The 16,031-nt window shown below is 41.1% G+C and overlaps 1 protein-coding gene across 1 annotated transcript in view; it reads left to right on the plus strand.

Moving 5' to 3' along the window:
* The window catches only part of SEMA3D (semaphorin 3D), a gene marked incomplete at its 3' end in the record, with an annotated part of 144,419 nt that extends 130,477 nt beyond the window's left edge, over positions 1-13,942 (plus strand). The window contains exons 16-18 of the mRNA XM_084268501.1: positions 1,267-1,331; positions 3,563-3,702; positions 13,529-13,942. Of these exons, the coding sequence (XP_084124627.1) occupies positions 1,267-1,331; positions 3,563-3,702; positions 13,529-13,942 (619 nt within the window). The remainder of the gene's footprint in view (positions 1-1,266; positions 1,332-3,562; positions 3,703-13,528) is intronic.
* Between the last annotated feature and the right edge of the window lie 2,089 nt (positions 13,943-16,031).

The raw sequence follows: 16,031 nt of genomic DNA on the forward strand, positions 1-16,031 counted from the left end.
TAATGACTCATAGGTTATCGTGTCATGGTGTCAAGGAACTTTATGTGTTTTCCCTCAAAGCCAAAGTAAACTAAATTCAGAGAAGCATAAATGAAAGGAGAAAAGCAAGTGTTCAGGCTCACTGCAAAGTTAGTGACACGTGAGACTTGCTGAAGTCTGAGGTGGGCTGCGACACGGAGATTGATGGTCCATGTTTTCTAACAGATGTGCAGTTTGGTGGGAAGGCCAAAAGTCTGGCTCCAAAACAAAGGATGGGTGACTGGCCTTGGGAATCCTCCAGTAGATCTGTTACTTGAATATTCTTCTTCTGTGAGGCAGCCTGTGCTTCCAGCATGTCTACAGTTTTACCACAGTGGACAGCTTGGACTTGGGAACATGCTCCCCTGCTGGGGTATTGGTCTGCATGTGGGACATCCCACTCTGGTTATCTTCAATGTGTCTGTGAGGGAGCAACCAGGTCCCTCCTGGGTCTCCACTTCTTTTACTAAAAAAATGAAATGCAGACTTTTTTTTGTAGTTCTTGGAAGATAAAAGCAATCATTCACAGTGGAAGGGGGATTTTTGTTTGTTTTGTTTTGTTTTAAATGCTATTACACTGGAATTACACTAAATCACAGTGAGTTTAGGTAACACATCCAGAGATTAGCAGATGAGTTAGTTGTGGAAGGCAGCAGATCACCTCAAAACTTTGTCTCAAGTGGGTTTTTCTGCCAATAAAGATGAAAGATAATCAGATTTCTCAATTGCTTGTTACCGAACTAAAACATGAACTTTTTTCTCTGCATTTTAGTGATTAGTTTACTAGTCAGTGTTGTCTTGGGCTGATCCTGAGCTCAACTTTGAATATCACCTGTTAAGCTTCAGATCTTTTTCATGACCTACAATGTTAAAGATGTTTTTAGGTATCTCAAAGACAGTCCACCCCAGCAGGATACCTGTGCCTCATGCTCCTAAAGCAAGTTTAGGTGCTCTTTCTGTCACTGTATTTCACACTCTTTATTGTAGGCAGATTTTTTTTTTTAACTTTTTCTCTTTCCTCTCCCAGTGGTTTTCCCAAATCACAGGCCCTTCTCTTGATGTCAATTATACAAATCTCTCTAGGCCACATGCTGCTTTGAGGCTGAGGCTGGTTTTAGTTAAGACCGTAATTGTCAGCAGTTGGGTGGGAGCAATGCGAGTCCACATCTGCTGAGCTCCTCTGTATTTTGTTGTTGAATTCCAGCAATTATGCCTGAAGTGTTACAAGTTTGCATGCTTTTCCCATAGGCGAGCCAGGAGGCAAGATGTCAAATATGGAGACCCCGTTGCACAATGCTGGGATGTGGAAGACAGTGAGTATTTTGCACCTTTCTTGTTCTTCTGTTGCTTTGACAACAGAGTTTGCTGTAAGGGTCTGTGTCTGACTGCAAAAACTTGCTGAGTTTGACGGAGTAACACTGTTAAAGCAGTTGCCTTTCCCACACTTCATATACATTATCCCTCCCACAGTTGAATTTTCAGAGCCAGAGCTGAAAAGGCACAGCCCACGTGGGATGGCACCCTCACATCCTTTGTGGGCAACCCTCGCCAGCACTCACCCAGGGGAGGGTGATGTGCAAAAGCATCACACGTCCTTAGAAGTAGCTAATGGGACACGTATGATGCTCCATCCAGAAACAGGGGAGATAATCCCATGAGGAAACCCGCAGGGGGGAAAAGGGAACATGCCATCTTCTCCCCTTCTACCACATACACTTGACACGAGTCCCAAGGCCTAGCTCCAGCTGCCAAACCAACCCCTTCCCCTCCCCACAGCTACTTAAATACTCCTGTTATTAACAAAAGCCTACCCCCTACCCCCGCATCGGCTCCCCTCTCCCTTTCCCACACCCTCTTTTCAGATGCCAAAGGGTCTGGCTCGCTCCTTTGGCAACTGCAGCACTTCTCTTACAGAGAGCACTGTCAGTACGAAATCCTGCGGTTACGCGGCAATCTCTGCGGCAGCATAAAATAAATGAAAAGCACTGGGTTTGTCTGGGGCTCTTCTAGCCGCTTATTAAAGCGAGCAACCCAGTCAAAACAGTATCGATTGTATCGTGTTTGATTTGGGACGAGCCACCACTTTCCATTGATCTCTGGTTATTTCCATGCCGCTGCGGTGCTGGATGCCTGCCGCAGATCTCGACGTGAGTCACTGCAGAAATCAGAGCTGCTTGCCACAGGATCAAAGCTTTCAGTCTGTTGCACAGTGCAGAGGGGCTCTGACTGTATATGTGCGGCCACAGATGTAGTTAAAAAGTAAGGGCAAAGTTTCATTTTCATTAAAGTCAACAACAAAACTCCTGTCCATTCCCGAAGGGCCAGGATTTCCCTGCTTGCTGCTTACCATGGCTCTCCAAATAGTGGTATCTGACACTGTGCAAAGCTCAGGGTTATAGAAACCCTAGCAGAAAAGCTGACAATGTCACATTTTCCTGGAAGGATAAAGGGATACTGGAAGAGTTGGCTTTACTAGGTAAATGTAAAATGACTTTGCACAGAAACTGGCATTAATCCTTCACCCTGACGTAAAGCCACCAATAGTAATTTTATCCAGCTGGGGATGACCCCTGTGTGCCATAAAACCATGAAGCTGACCTGTGCCACTCCAGGCTCTTGGCTTAGTTATGCCATTTGCAATAATTAATAACATTATAGCCCCAAAACCTTTTTAAATTCAGTGCTCCACAGTGTGAGATTCCCTCCCAGAGACTTCATTTGAAGTTGTTGGCTCTACTGAAATCTCTGTGGCACAGTGAAATAAAAGAAAAGTGTTAATGCAGAGAGATGGAACTTCTACAGATCTCATATAGGTACTTAGTATATTGAGAAAAACAATTCAAAATTGTGATAAATTTTTTGTTGAGCTAACTTTGGATTTAGGAGACACCACTGCTTTCACCTTCCTTTCTGTTATTGGCAAGCCATAAGAAACAGGTTTAGTCATATGGTAAGGCAGGTAAAAAATAGATAAGAGGCTGATTAAAAAGACTGGAAAGGGAATGGAGATGCAGAGATTATAAATTATTTGCTCAGGTTTTCAGAAGTCCAAGAAAGCAGCCCAGGTCTGTTGGTGGCTACTTCAGTGTTTGGTCTGAAGCATCCTACAGGTCATTTGAAATTATACTGAAGGAAGATAAACTTCAGTTTACTTCATCTCCGTGACTCCTTTAAAGTGTTTGAGATGAACAAACCAGACGCTACAATCTACCTTTAGCAGCTTTAGCTCAGGTTTAGTAGTTGTATTACTTAAAGGAAAAACACAGGTCAGATTTTAAAGTCCTCCAAGGTGAAAGCCCCAACTTTAAAATGGAGCAAGATCATGATATAGATTTTATTGACCTCCTTAAAAACCAGTTGCACTGAAGGAAGGTTAGCAGCCGTCTCTAAATCCTCATAGTTATAGTTTAAGCTAAAAGTTAAGTTTCCTTTTGCTTTTTTATAATTCACTCACTCTTATAGCATCTGTTCTGAATCAGGCTATTTTCCCATTGCTTTAAAAACCAGGTCAGGGTTAATCTCCTGTACCATGTTTGCTTTCCAGGCATTAGTCATGAAACTGCTGATGAAAAGGTGATTTTTGGCATCGAATTTAATTCAACTTTTCTGGAATGTATTCCTAAGTCCCAGCAAGCCTCTATTAGGTGGTATATTCAGCGCTCTGGAGAAGAACATCGAGAAGAGGTAAGTTATAGTCATCAAGGCAAGTTTCCTCTATAGAGAATTCAGCTGAGCATTGAAAGGCAGGAGTTATTGGGATTAGTCGATGTTTTACTTTCCCTTGCCTCACCTTAGGTATCACATAGCATTCTGGTATCACCATTTGGGGCATGCAATGGGGAAAAGAGAAGACATTTGCACTGTGTCATAAGCAGATTTAGATATTTGCTTTGACTTGCATGTTCATTCTATTAAAAGTAAAAAAAAAGAAGAAAAGATAAATTAGGCTTTAAGTAGTAGCAAAGAATCAAATTATTGTTAAAAAAAAAAGCCCTTTCTTGTCCAGTAATTAATACAACTTCTTCTGTAGGTAAAAGTATGTTAAAAATCCTTTGCTTTAATAAAATCCCTGCTCCGTTTAGTGCCTGATTGCACTCCCTTAGCATGTTAAGCAACGTAGCTAAGAACTGCACTTAGGACTTGCTGCTTCTCTCCATCTCTCCCCAGAGAAGGAATGGTCTGTGCAGTGAAAAGCTTTTTATTTGTTTTTTTTCTTGTTAGGGGACTCTGAGAAGTTTTGGGGTTTTTTTAAATCTCACTCTACATTGATTCAGGGATGTCCAGTTAAAGAATTGCACTTTGCATCTGGAGTAGAAAGTGGTGAGACTTGTGATGGTCCTTACCAGCTGCAGGAGTAAAGTTTGGGGTCCTTGATAGTGGAGAACACCTGGAGAAGCCTCTAGGTCCCCACATAACCCATGCACAATTTCTTTATGATTCCTGTCTGAGCTGGTGACAAAGGGGTCTCTGATGTACCCCAAAGGTCAACATCCTGGGGCTGATATGGACTGTGATTGGGTGAGTTGAGAGCCTATCTCTTACATGAGTGATTTTGTGTCCGAGGCTAAGTCCTGCTGTGATGGCAACCATGGCAACAGGGAAGGAGAAGGGAAAAGGACTGCCCTTTCAAAGGAGCTGTTCCCAGGTGTCAGGATTTTTGTTAAATGTTCATCAGAGACAAAAGTTAGTTTAAATGTCAGGGACTCTCAAACACCCAGTCAGTCTTCGTCCCTCGATGATAATTCATTCTATGAGACTTTGCAAAAGATGGGCTGGTTCTTTCTAAAGGCTGGGGATGTGCAGACCAGGGCAGGTGGGCATGAGAGCATCAATTCTAAGTGTGTGAGATGTGGCTCATGGCAGTAGTCCCTAAATTACAACCCCAGTTACGTCTTGGCCTAGAAAGCCAGAGTAAGGGGATACAAGGCACTTCTGATTTTCCTCCAGAAAAGACCAAAAAAACCCTCCAACCATGCAAAGATGTATATTGACTATAACATTGCAGTATTTTTAATATCCTTTCCTTCTCTTTTTTATGTTTTGGAGTGGCAAAGATTCTTTCCTCTGCTGAGAATAAAAATTTCATTAATTTATAGACATGGTGCTTCCCACAACATGCACTAAACACCAGAAGAAAGAGATTACTGGTTTGAAATACCACCCCTAACCTCCATCACAGTCCATTCTTAGGAAAAAAACAAAATGATCTTCTGATCAGCAAGCCAAGCACACTCTCAGCCACAGGTGGTTGAAGCAAAAACCCAGCTAGAAGTGTATCAGCCTTTAAAGACCTATGGGCATTCATTGTTTGTACTCTAATTGATTTACCTTTAACTGTCCTGGATAGAAGACTCGATGCTCTACTTCCCTAAGGCAGCAGTTTGTAAATGCACTTACACATTTGATCAGGGAAACAAGTAAAATACTTGCTTAATTCTAACCATGTGTTTAAGACTGATTTTTAAGTAAATTTAAGCAGATAGTTAACAGGTTTTTGGTTTATGGGGAGGTTTTTTGTGGTTCTTTTTTCTTTTTTTTTTTTTTCTTCTTAACAGAAAGGTACGTCAAATTTTGAGGAGACTCAATCAGTTTTTTAAAATAATATATTGCAATTATAGCATGTGCCTGGGCTTCTCAAAAAGAGCTACAAGCTTTGCATAAAGCAGCCCATTACCTGTGAGCAATGTAATATTTCTGTAGCTTAAGAAGTCACATTTTCAAGATTTGAAAGCCTCTTTTGAAAGGCTGCTTTTGAGTTTTATCTGTGTCAATTTAAGGGGAAAAAAAAACACCAAAACAATGAAAAAACAGTTGATTTTGTCATAAATCACAGGTTCAGATAGGCCTCTGAAGGTCAGGAAGCCAAGCTTAAGATATCTTTCTTACCTGATTGTAGAGAAAACTGTAGGTCAAACCAACTTTTGAACAGAGTTAGGGTAGGCTAGCCTATATAGCATACCCGAAGTTAAAGCTGTTATTATTTTTTGCTCTTTCTAAAATATTCACTGTGGCAGTGACCTGGCCCCTGCTACTCATTTTGGATCAAACACCAGTTACCCAGGCATGGTGATGTTCAGTGCTGCAGGAGTGCCCGATGTGCCAAGGATGTGCACTTTGAGAGAGCAAGGGTGTGTGTGCGTATGTGTGATGGTATTTGAAGCTCCAGCAAACACACTGCATACATTTTTGCACATTAGCAGCCTTCCACAGCAATGTTTACTGGGCTTGCTCTGTGTAAATAGTCTGACATCTGTTTGTATGAGAAAAGTAAAGCTTTGCTAAAAGGCTACATTAACCTTTGAGGCAAATTTAGAAGAAAATTCGAAGGAGAGATCTACAGACAGATTTTCTACATTATGAATGCTAACAGTAGGCAAATAGCTTTTTCCCACATATTGTCCCTAAAGCCATAGCAATGTTTCTGTGATCTATCTCGATAAAATAGAAGTTGGAGCACATGTTCCACAACTCCTTGGGGTGGTTTTGTTCTTTTCTTTTCCCCTTTTTTACCAGTCTTTGAAGAAAACAGCCTATATAAATGCATATGAACACAGTGATTGTTACAGGATCAGGTCACTTAAAGAAAGTGCATAATTATTAGTTTTGGTTTACTCCTGTCAGAAAATTCTTGAGGTAACAGAACTTCTACCATTCTGACCCAGGTTAGTTCCAGGGTCCAAAGAACTTGAACACACTCAAACTCAGCTTTTGTATCTTGAATCATCATATTGGGAGACACTGTTTTTAGATGGGGGGAGGTGGGGAAAGACACTTTTTTTTTTTGCTATTTTTAAAGAGAAATATAGTAATCTGGAAGTGTCACATTTAAAAATGCAGTTACCAGAAGTTAAATCCCTATTTTCAGATATATGGCTGCCTAAATAAATGACTGGGTCTGCAGAGATGCTGAACAATCACTCCTCTTATTACACAGAGTAAGGGCATTTGCAAGTTAAAATGTTAATCCCTTGTTAATTTGAGGATCCAGAAATCAAGATTTTTCAGGTTTCCTAATTTGACTTATCAGTGGAAATTAATTCATTGGTATTAAACCCTAATTCGAGGTCTTTCTAGAAAATCCAAAGGTTGTCAGAGTAATTGACTTTCTTTTCAAAGTACTTCAATTTGACAAAAATACCATATGTGACAGAAACAGCACGGTCATATTTAATGTGTGGTTTGATCTTTGCTCAGTCGATGTCTTACCGTAACTTTTCCCATTACAATTCTATTTTCTGCTTTCTTTCTCCTTTCCTGTAGCAGATTTCTCAAATAACACCGTACGTTATTTTCGCGCACGTCTTAGTGGTGTAACTTATTGTGATGACGATACCATGCTTTGCAAATGACTCCATGCACCTGGAAGTAAGGTTACGGACTTTTAGTTCCAGGGCTGGAACTGTAATGTCTCAGCAAGTCCTTAAACCTGGTTTTTCAAATAGATGGCTTTGCACTGTCCTGGACATGCACTACAGCTTCCTGAGGGAAGGAAAAGGGCAAAATCCAGACTGGATGGGAAGTGTTTGGCCCAGCAGGATGTCCCTGACATTTCACCTTTAGGGTCATGGTTCAGAATGTGACTTCCAGGCAGAGCAACCTGTGGGGAGGGACAGGATCTCCTGTGGCACAGAAGCTGTCACCAGGTCATTTTGCTGCCAGTGGGAGTACGTTTCCCTGGGATTTGGGGCCGTTTTAAGGTCAGGAGTCAAATATCTACTGCTTTTGTGTTTAGTGTTCCTCACGCAATTTATCCTGTTTATTCCTGTGTGTGCAGGGATAGTCACTGGGACGAAGGAGAACATTTCAGTAGCTGGAGTTCATAATAAAACGTAGGGACGTTGTCTGTTCAAAACCTCTTAAACTGCTGTAGTTTTCTGAAGCTTAAAACATATATATGTATTTATTTCTTAACATGTTATGTATGTAGTAGATCCCAGGACTGCAAAAAACAAATGTATGGCTCCTCACAGAGCCATTAGTTTTAGTGCCCCATGGCTCTGAAAACGATTAGCCCCTCTGCTTTAGGCTGTACTACATCCTAAGACTCCTGCAGCTCTGGGTCTGCCAAGCTGCAACCTCCCCTTGCAGGAGACAGAACAAACCATAAGATCTGAAGTGACAAAATGGGGACATATTGCTTTCAATTTTCTCTTTCTTGCTCTATTCATACCTGGGGGTGAAAATAAATCCACTGAAAAGCAGTTTCTTCTTCAGTGGTTCTTACCCTTTCCATATTCCTGCCCCACAGCACTGGTCTGTGTTCTTTTGACGGACCCAGCTTAACAACCACCTGCTGGTTTTCTTGCTGCAAGTTTCACCAGCTCTTGGACAGGACATCTTGCCAGCCATGAGATTGCAACCTAGGTTCTCCACTGGAGCAGAGGTGTTTCTATTACAGATTTTGGTCAGGATGAGAAGCCACATTTCAGTTCATCCAAGACATAAGTTTCCATACCTTCTTGTGGCTGGAGATTCTTGTGTCATAATGGTGATCTGCTTTGTTACAAACATCTGGTCAGCAGTATGGTGTGGAAAAATGTCACAGATTCAGAGCCAGCCCTAAAATTGAAGAGCTGGATATCAGCTGAGTAAGGAACAGGACATACATCAAGGTCTCAGTTTCTAGTAGTTACCTTCTCTTAGAGGAGTGTGATTCAGTGTTTGAATCCTTAGGTCAATGTGAAAGAGAATCTGATGGGGGGAAAAACAAGAAGAGGTGAATTCTGAAGCCATGGGGCAGCTTATAGTTCTCATGCTTTCACTCTTATTTTTTATATGACTCATTGGTTTTGTGGGTTTTTTTTTTCCCTAATGCCTTGAGATTCTTAAGTAAGACAGTTTCTTGGCGGGGGGTGGGAGGGGCGGGAGTGGGCAAGAAAAAAGAAGTAACTCTGAACTGAGCTGCAGCACATGATATTTCTGCTCTGATTTGGATGTACTAGGAGTGGGGCAGGGGTGTAGGGGTGTAAAATTTAGCCTGAGAATTACAAATTAGATTCACCTTGAAAATGTGTCCCTGTAATGACATTGTACCAGCATCAAGTTCTTTATTTTTCCTGTGACTTCTTGCTAATAACAAATAAGAAAAAGTGTTAGAAAATGTGTAAGAAAAAAACAACCAGCAAATAAAAAAACCCCAAAAAACCCAAGAGAAACAAAGTCACGTGTAACAAAATTGCCAAAAAAATCCAGAGTAACCTCCATTTCCAGTCAAATTATAAGGATGAGGAAGGAAAGAAACAATAGTAAAACAAAGATGAATGTGAATTCTCAGCAAATGTTCCTCATTTTCCTTTCTCCTCCTCTCAATTTGTTCAGGGGTCGCAGCTAACCCCTGATTAGTCCAGCTCTACCTTGTACATTTTTTCACATGTTGATTAATGAGGGAAGGCAAGCTTTGAAGCCACTTTCTTCTCCCAGACAGGTGCAGTGTTTTAACTGTGAAAGAGTTGACATGTGAATTATTTGTAAAGAGGGAGCTATCTAAACACATCATTAGCAAAGGACAAAAGGCATTGACCTAACCTGGTGCCACAGCACTTTCAAACCCTTGGTTGTTTTCCAATTTACTGATGGTTTAAAGCTTTTCCATCATTATTGGCAATGCCTTTTTTCCCTCCATTGTTAAATGCAGGTTACATGGAGGTGTTTTCCCTTTGTCAAATATTGCCAGTACCTACGGCATGTGCCACAACTTGGGAAATGTAATCTTAGACAAAATTCTGTTCTTATCACAAAGGATGAAAAGTACAATTTCTTAATAAAATACTGTCAAAAATCTGCTCCCCCTCCAAGAAAGTTAATGATAATTAAATGCTTCCTTTTAGTGGTTTATAATATGTTCCTCATTGAACAAAACTGTAACTTTCGCATTTAATTTTTATTGCATGCTCAAATTTAAGCACATGTCAGCAAACCTTTTTGAATAAAAGCCTCTATGCTTCCAAATTGTTAAATTCTATCTACAAATATTTTAGGAGAGTTACTGGTTATGACATATTGAGGGGGGGAGGTTAGCACTGAGTCCACAATTGATGAAAACAGAATCATGATTTTTACCTAACTGGTCTTTTTATTCTCCTCAAAATTTAGTAAAATATATTTCACATCTATAGGTCAGGAACCGAAGAGCAAATGAACCATTCAAGTGAAAGGTTAAAGATCTACTACCAAGTAATGAAATGCCAGGTGTTTATGAAACTCCAGAGCCCCGTGGGGGGGGAAAGTAGAGAGGAAAGGCAGGAAGAGTTCTGAACCTGTGGGTAAAACAACATAAACAGGATACCAAAAAAGAAATGAGGGGAGAAAACAGTAATGAAGTGTTGCTCAATACGCGTGAAACCGGAGCCATAATTTCATCCTGCCAGAGCATAAGAAAGGAATGAACAATGAAGGCACAGAGAAGGAAGAGGTGACAGTCACTGTAAATCAATACCCAAGGTTAACAGAGGACATTCTGTAAGAACGCTGCTTCATTAAAAATAGGAGTTGCGAGAGGCTGGGATTAAGGGACCCAACCAATTTAGACTCTGTTAGCTTTCTCTGCAGTATCCCAAGCCGGGGGAGGGGGGTAATTCCATCAGTTAACACATTTACGACTAGAAAGTGACGGCTGCTACACAAATGGTAAATAGTTGTGAGTAGCAGGGTGCTGGACTTGGGGGTCCGGTGATCTTTTCAAGTCTAGATCTGCCATTATTCTTCCTTCCTTTCACTGAAAATAGGCGAAACACTAGTGAGGGCTCTTTGGACTGGCGCCCAGCCAGCTGAAACCGCCAGCTGGAGATCTTCCAAGTATAGGAGGTACACAGCTGTCAAGATGCTCTGGACTACAATACTGGCAGAGCCACCGATAGGCAGATGCTACTGCTGCAATTGCATCAAGCCCTGAGCCTAAAGAGATCCATCCTGTTGTCACGCAGACAATGTGGGAACTTGGTTGTTGCATAGTGCCTTATGAAACCCAAATGTCTGGAAATCAGCTGCTTCTTCCCATCCTTTTTCCACACTTGGGTCTTCATGTCTTGTTGACATGAAGCCTAGGCAGAAGAAAGAAGGGCTTCCTAGTCATATTGCAACTGCCAGGCCTTCGAGCACTTCCACCTGGCCCCTGCTCCTGTTTCTCTCTGTGGAATACAGCACCTCAAGGAAACACCTGCCCTAGACATATTTCTGCCTATAGCTACTTATTTGGGGATTAATTTATATATGTTATGCTCCTGGATTTACTAGTGTCACTAGCTGATAAAATTGAGAACAATTGCCCCAACTTCTGGAGGTGGAAAAATGGTCTTTTCCAGTCTGTCTCCTTGATATCTTCTGTGTAAGTGCTTGTGTTTTGACCATGATTTCTCCAGTTTAAACTAACTGTAGTAAATCAAAAGTAGCTTGCGCTCATGTACCACCTGTTCTCAGGACAATCGATTTTCCAGGAATTTCCTGAAATTAGTGTGATATCACCCTGCTGGTGCCAAATAGGCATGCTAACAAACAGTTTACAAACAAGGAAACTAGAGCTCAGGGTTGACCCAACACCATCAACTGGTGGCAGGAGCCAAAAAATACTTGGCCACAGAGCTACGTTTTGACCAGGCTTCTGTAGCAGCTGATTTCTTGTCTGCTGCAGTCAGATCAATGGCAGGACACAGGTCTATATTAATCCATATAAATATCTATCTATCTATCTATCTATCTATCTATCTATCTTATCTATCTATCTATATCCTTCCCTCCCTCCCTCATCTGTTCGTTCCTAAAGACTGTTACAACTGATACAACAGCAAGCCAAAGTACATCTCCCTCTCTGAATATATATGTATATATATATATGTTATGTGTGTGTATATATATATATATGTTTTGCTTTTTCTGGTGATCTCTAAATGATCTCTCATTACCCTTCCAAAGCCATTGTCATAGAAACTTAGAAAATGGCAAAGCAAAAAGCCCTGGGAAGTCATCTCATCCATATCTTTGCTCCAAGATACCCTATTATGATAAAGTTCTAGTGAGTTAGAATCGTAACAGATGGAGAATCGTATGCATGTATACATTTTTTTCCCATGGAGTAGAAGGGGGAATCATGTGCAGATTTTTTACATAAAGAAGCAGTGTGTAGCTTACCCACTGTGAATAAATCTAATTTAGTCATCTTTATGCCTCCCTGATCTTCATCCTCTGAAGTTTGCTGGAGGGTCAGATGTGCTCTCCGGGAAATTTTCCAGATTGTGTGTTGGTTCTTTGTACCCCCACTCCCCACCACTCAGCCCTGTGCTGAAGTTTTTCTACATTATAACAATGCCACCAGCAGTGCCGGGGCTGCATTTAAGGCCGTTGCTTTGCTGCAGGCTGAGCAAGCTGCGCACCAGGTCCTTCGGTGCCGATGTGTGTTGCAGCCTCTGTGCGGCAGCAGAACATAGCACGCCTGGGAGGTGACAGCTTTGGGCTAGAGTGGGATCATTTTCAAAGGAAATGCTAGTGTTGGACACTGGGAGTTAGGGGTCTGCTTTCTACTTCCACCTCTGCTGCTAATCTTTATACAGTCTTTGGCAAATCACTTACCCTCTGTGTTCCCCAGCTGCAAAAATACTTCAGTGCCCAGTGCCCTATCCTGGTTTTTGATTTGGTGGTTTGGGGTTTATTTGGGGGTGGGGGGTGGGTGTAAGTTGTTGTGGTTTTTTTTAGACTTAGGTTTTATTGGAAATGATTTTCAGATCACCAGATAATTAACCTACCTGGCAGTCTTACTAATCTAAGGCACACCTTATTTTTAACATGTGAGGATGGGCTGTATTTTTTATATATTTCCATTCATAAATGAAACCACAGTTCCATACTGCCAAACTTCAGTCCTCACTTGCAATCTCATTCTTTGCTGCTTTTTCTTCTCTAGTGTTGTTCTTAACAGATCTTAACAATAAAAGAATTGTTCTGGATTGTATTTGTCCAGCCTCACTGTGTGCTTTTACTCACATCTAAATGAGTCAAAGCCAGGATCAACTTTTTGTAAAACTCACTTGAAGAAGATCAGAATCACAGCATTTTACTTTAAAAAACAGTAGTATTTATTTTCAGTGTAATAGAGCCTCAGCACTCCAGATCTATACAATCACTCTGCTATATTGGACACATTACAGATACCTCAAAAAGAGCAGTTTGAAAATGGATGGGATTTGGGGCACTAACTAGCTACCCTTCCTTGGAGAATGTAGTCTAACTTATTGCATTTTTGAGTGATGAATATTACTGTCTGTCCTTTCAGCTGTACAGCACATGTGTTGTACTCCTGAAATGTCACTGGCACAGATGCTATAGTTAGGGGCAGAACTCAGACACTGAAAGGGTCTTTGGGTGCCTCTCTGTGCTGCATATTCCCCACCATGTGCTGGCATCCAAGAGATGAGATATGATGTGTTCCAGTCAAGCCTTTTCTCCAGTTCAGTGTAACACTGAGACTTGTTCTGATTTTGCCAAAGAAACTCATGTACATCATTTTTGTCCAACCCTACAGCTGAAGGCTGATGAAAGGATCATCAAAACAGAGCACGGGCTGCTGATCCGCAGCTTGCAAAGAAAGGATGCGGGAGCCTATTTCTGCAAAGCCCAGGAGCACACCTTTGTCCACACCATTGTGAAGCTGAATTTAAATGTCATTGAGAATGGGCAAATGGAAAGCACTCAGAAAACTGAGGATGAGGAGGGCCGGGTGAGGGATTTGCTGACGGAGTCCCGGCTGAGGTACAAGGACTACATCCAGCTTGTCAGCAGCCCCAGCTTCAGCCTGGACGAGTACTGTGAACAGATGTGGCACCGGGAGAAACGGCGACAGCGGAACAAAGGTGGTGCTAAATGGAAGCATGTGCAGGAGATGAAAAAAAAGCGAAACCGAAGGCACCATGAGCCAGCCAGGCCACCGTCTACGTAGTTTGTAAATGTTATTTAAAGAAAGGACGTTTTACTTTTGAAAAAAAAAATACTGTGTTCTGGTTTTGTGCATCTTGCCTATGAATTAGTACTGCTTCTTGTTGAAATCAGATAACTCACCATCACTATCAAACTGTATGAGAGTGTAGAATGAGATTTGATACCAAATGAGATGTTCCTTATTGGAGTAACACATATCAGGCAATAATTTAATACATTAAACAGAAAAGATGTACACTTTTAGCTAATTTCTGGGTAGCCTGAGGCTATGTGAGCTGTGTTCTGTACTTCCTGCATAATTTTCACATAAGATTTAGTGTCTTTGTTCCCATATTAATATTTGCTGCCACGTTCCACCCCAGAGGTGGCTACATTTCAGGGGAGGACACATGTATTTCTAGTTCTTTGCCATCTTTCTAAATAAGGAGCATGGTAGAAATGTATGACAGATCTGTGAAAATACCTGTTAATTTACCCGTTGGGCTTGTATACAGGCATACGGGAAGGGTTTGCTAGCACAGAGAGGCTCAGCAAAAAATCAAATTAAGTATTGGCTTAGGAACAACTTTTAATTCTTCCCCATAAATAAAAAGAAAAGAAAAGAAAGAAAGCATAATCATAGTTTGAGAGGGGAATTATCAAGTGTTATTCATTAGAGTTTGAGTAGCCACTAGTTTGTGGTCATTCTGCTGAAAAGCTGACTCTAATTGGAACTGCCACCAAGATGCTTGGGAGTAAATTTCCTAAGTGGTCTGTGGGAGGTATGTGCAGAAATCCTATTAACAAATAATGGGATTCCTGCCTGCACCTCTCCTGTCTCTCCAAAGGTTTGACTCTGACTGTATCTCTGACCCTTTGCTAGCTTTGTTTTATGCAGAGGAAAGGCTAAAATGAAAGACGATGAGGGAAAATATTTAGTGGCCGAGACCAGTGCTCTTGACACAGAACTGACATTCCTCAGATGTGTGTAATCTTTGGGATTTTTCTCCCAAAGGTCTTATGTATTTTTAAGTTGAAAATTTGCATTGTTGGAGTTAATACTTTTATTATAATTAAATAAAAAAAGATGTCCTTGTGTAAATAAAACTTGTAAGTTAGAAATTTGTTATATGCCATAATTTCTTTTGTAGTGTTCCTTGTCCCTTGGTTTGTGTTTTGCTATGACTAGTGTATTTTTTTCTGTGTAAGCAAGAAACACCAGCCTTGTTCTTGTCTATTTTACATCAAGGTGATTTCACAGAATCACAGAGTGTTCACTGATTTTATTCCTGATATGCAGCAACAAACACAAGCTCTAAATCAGGCCTACTGTCTCTTCTCATGAGTCACAGCCCCCCTTTCTCCCATCTAACCTCCCTCCGTTTTGCCTTTCACGCCTTTTTGAGTGTGAAATGACAAATTAGCCACTTCCTCACATGGAGGAGAGCTTTGATGGATACCAAAATGACAGACTTTACTCATTTCTCATGCATTCTACAGATCTCAAGAGCGAAGTCTGTGGGAAACCCGTGTAATTTGTGTGCACCTCATTAAGGAACTGAAAACGTTGGCTCTGAAAGTGGGAGATTCGTCCATGTCTGTGCTGGTGTTTGTGTGCTCATTCAGTCCTGGATCAATAATTGTGTTGCTCCGATTTGCATCCTTGTTCGTTTCCTCTCTGTTGAAAGTCAGATATGGCAAAGTGTTTGTCAGATTTCAGAAAGGAATTTCTTGTAAAACCCAAAAGCTGAGTTTGCATGCGTTTGTATAAAGGCCAGCGGTACCACATGTCATTAATTTTGGATGCTTTTTTAATAGGAGATGTATGAGTTAATTAGGAGATATTAGATAGCATGCATACAATGCTTTGATAGTGTAAAGCACCAAGTGCTAAATATTATAAAACACATCTGTGGAGAGGAGGGAATTTCTCAGCACAGGACCTTTAATCAGCAGAGACTGATGCTGAAGATACTACGCAGTCATATGGTACTTTGAGAACACACAGAGAACTTTTTGGCATTTTTGCTGCGAAGTAATATAGACCAGGCATTTCACAAGAGGCTCGTCATTTTGGGTACCTTAATTTTAAGGCCAGTTAAGATTACTTA

Source organism: Gallinula chloropus (genome assembly GCF_964237585.1).
Source record: "Gallinula chloropus genome assembly, chromosome: 1".
NCBI lineage: Eukaryota > Metazoa > Chordata > Aves > Gruiformes > Rallidae > Gallinula > Gallinula chloropus.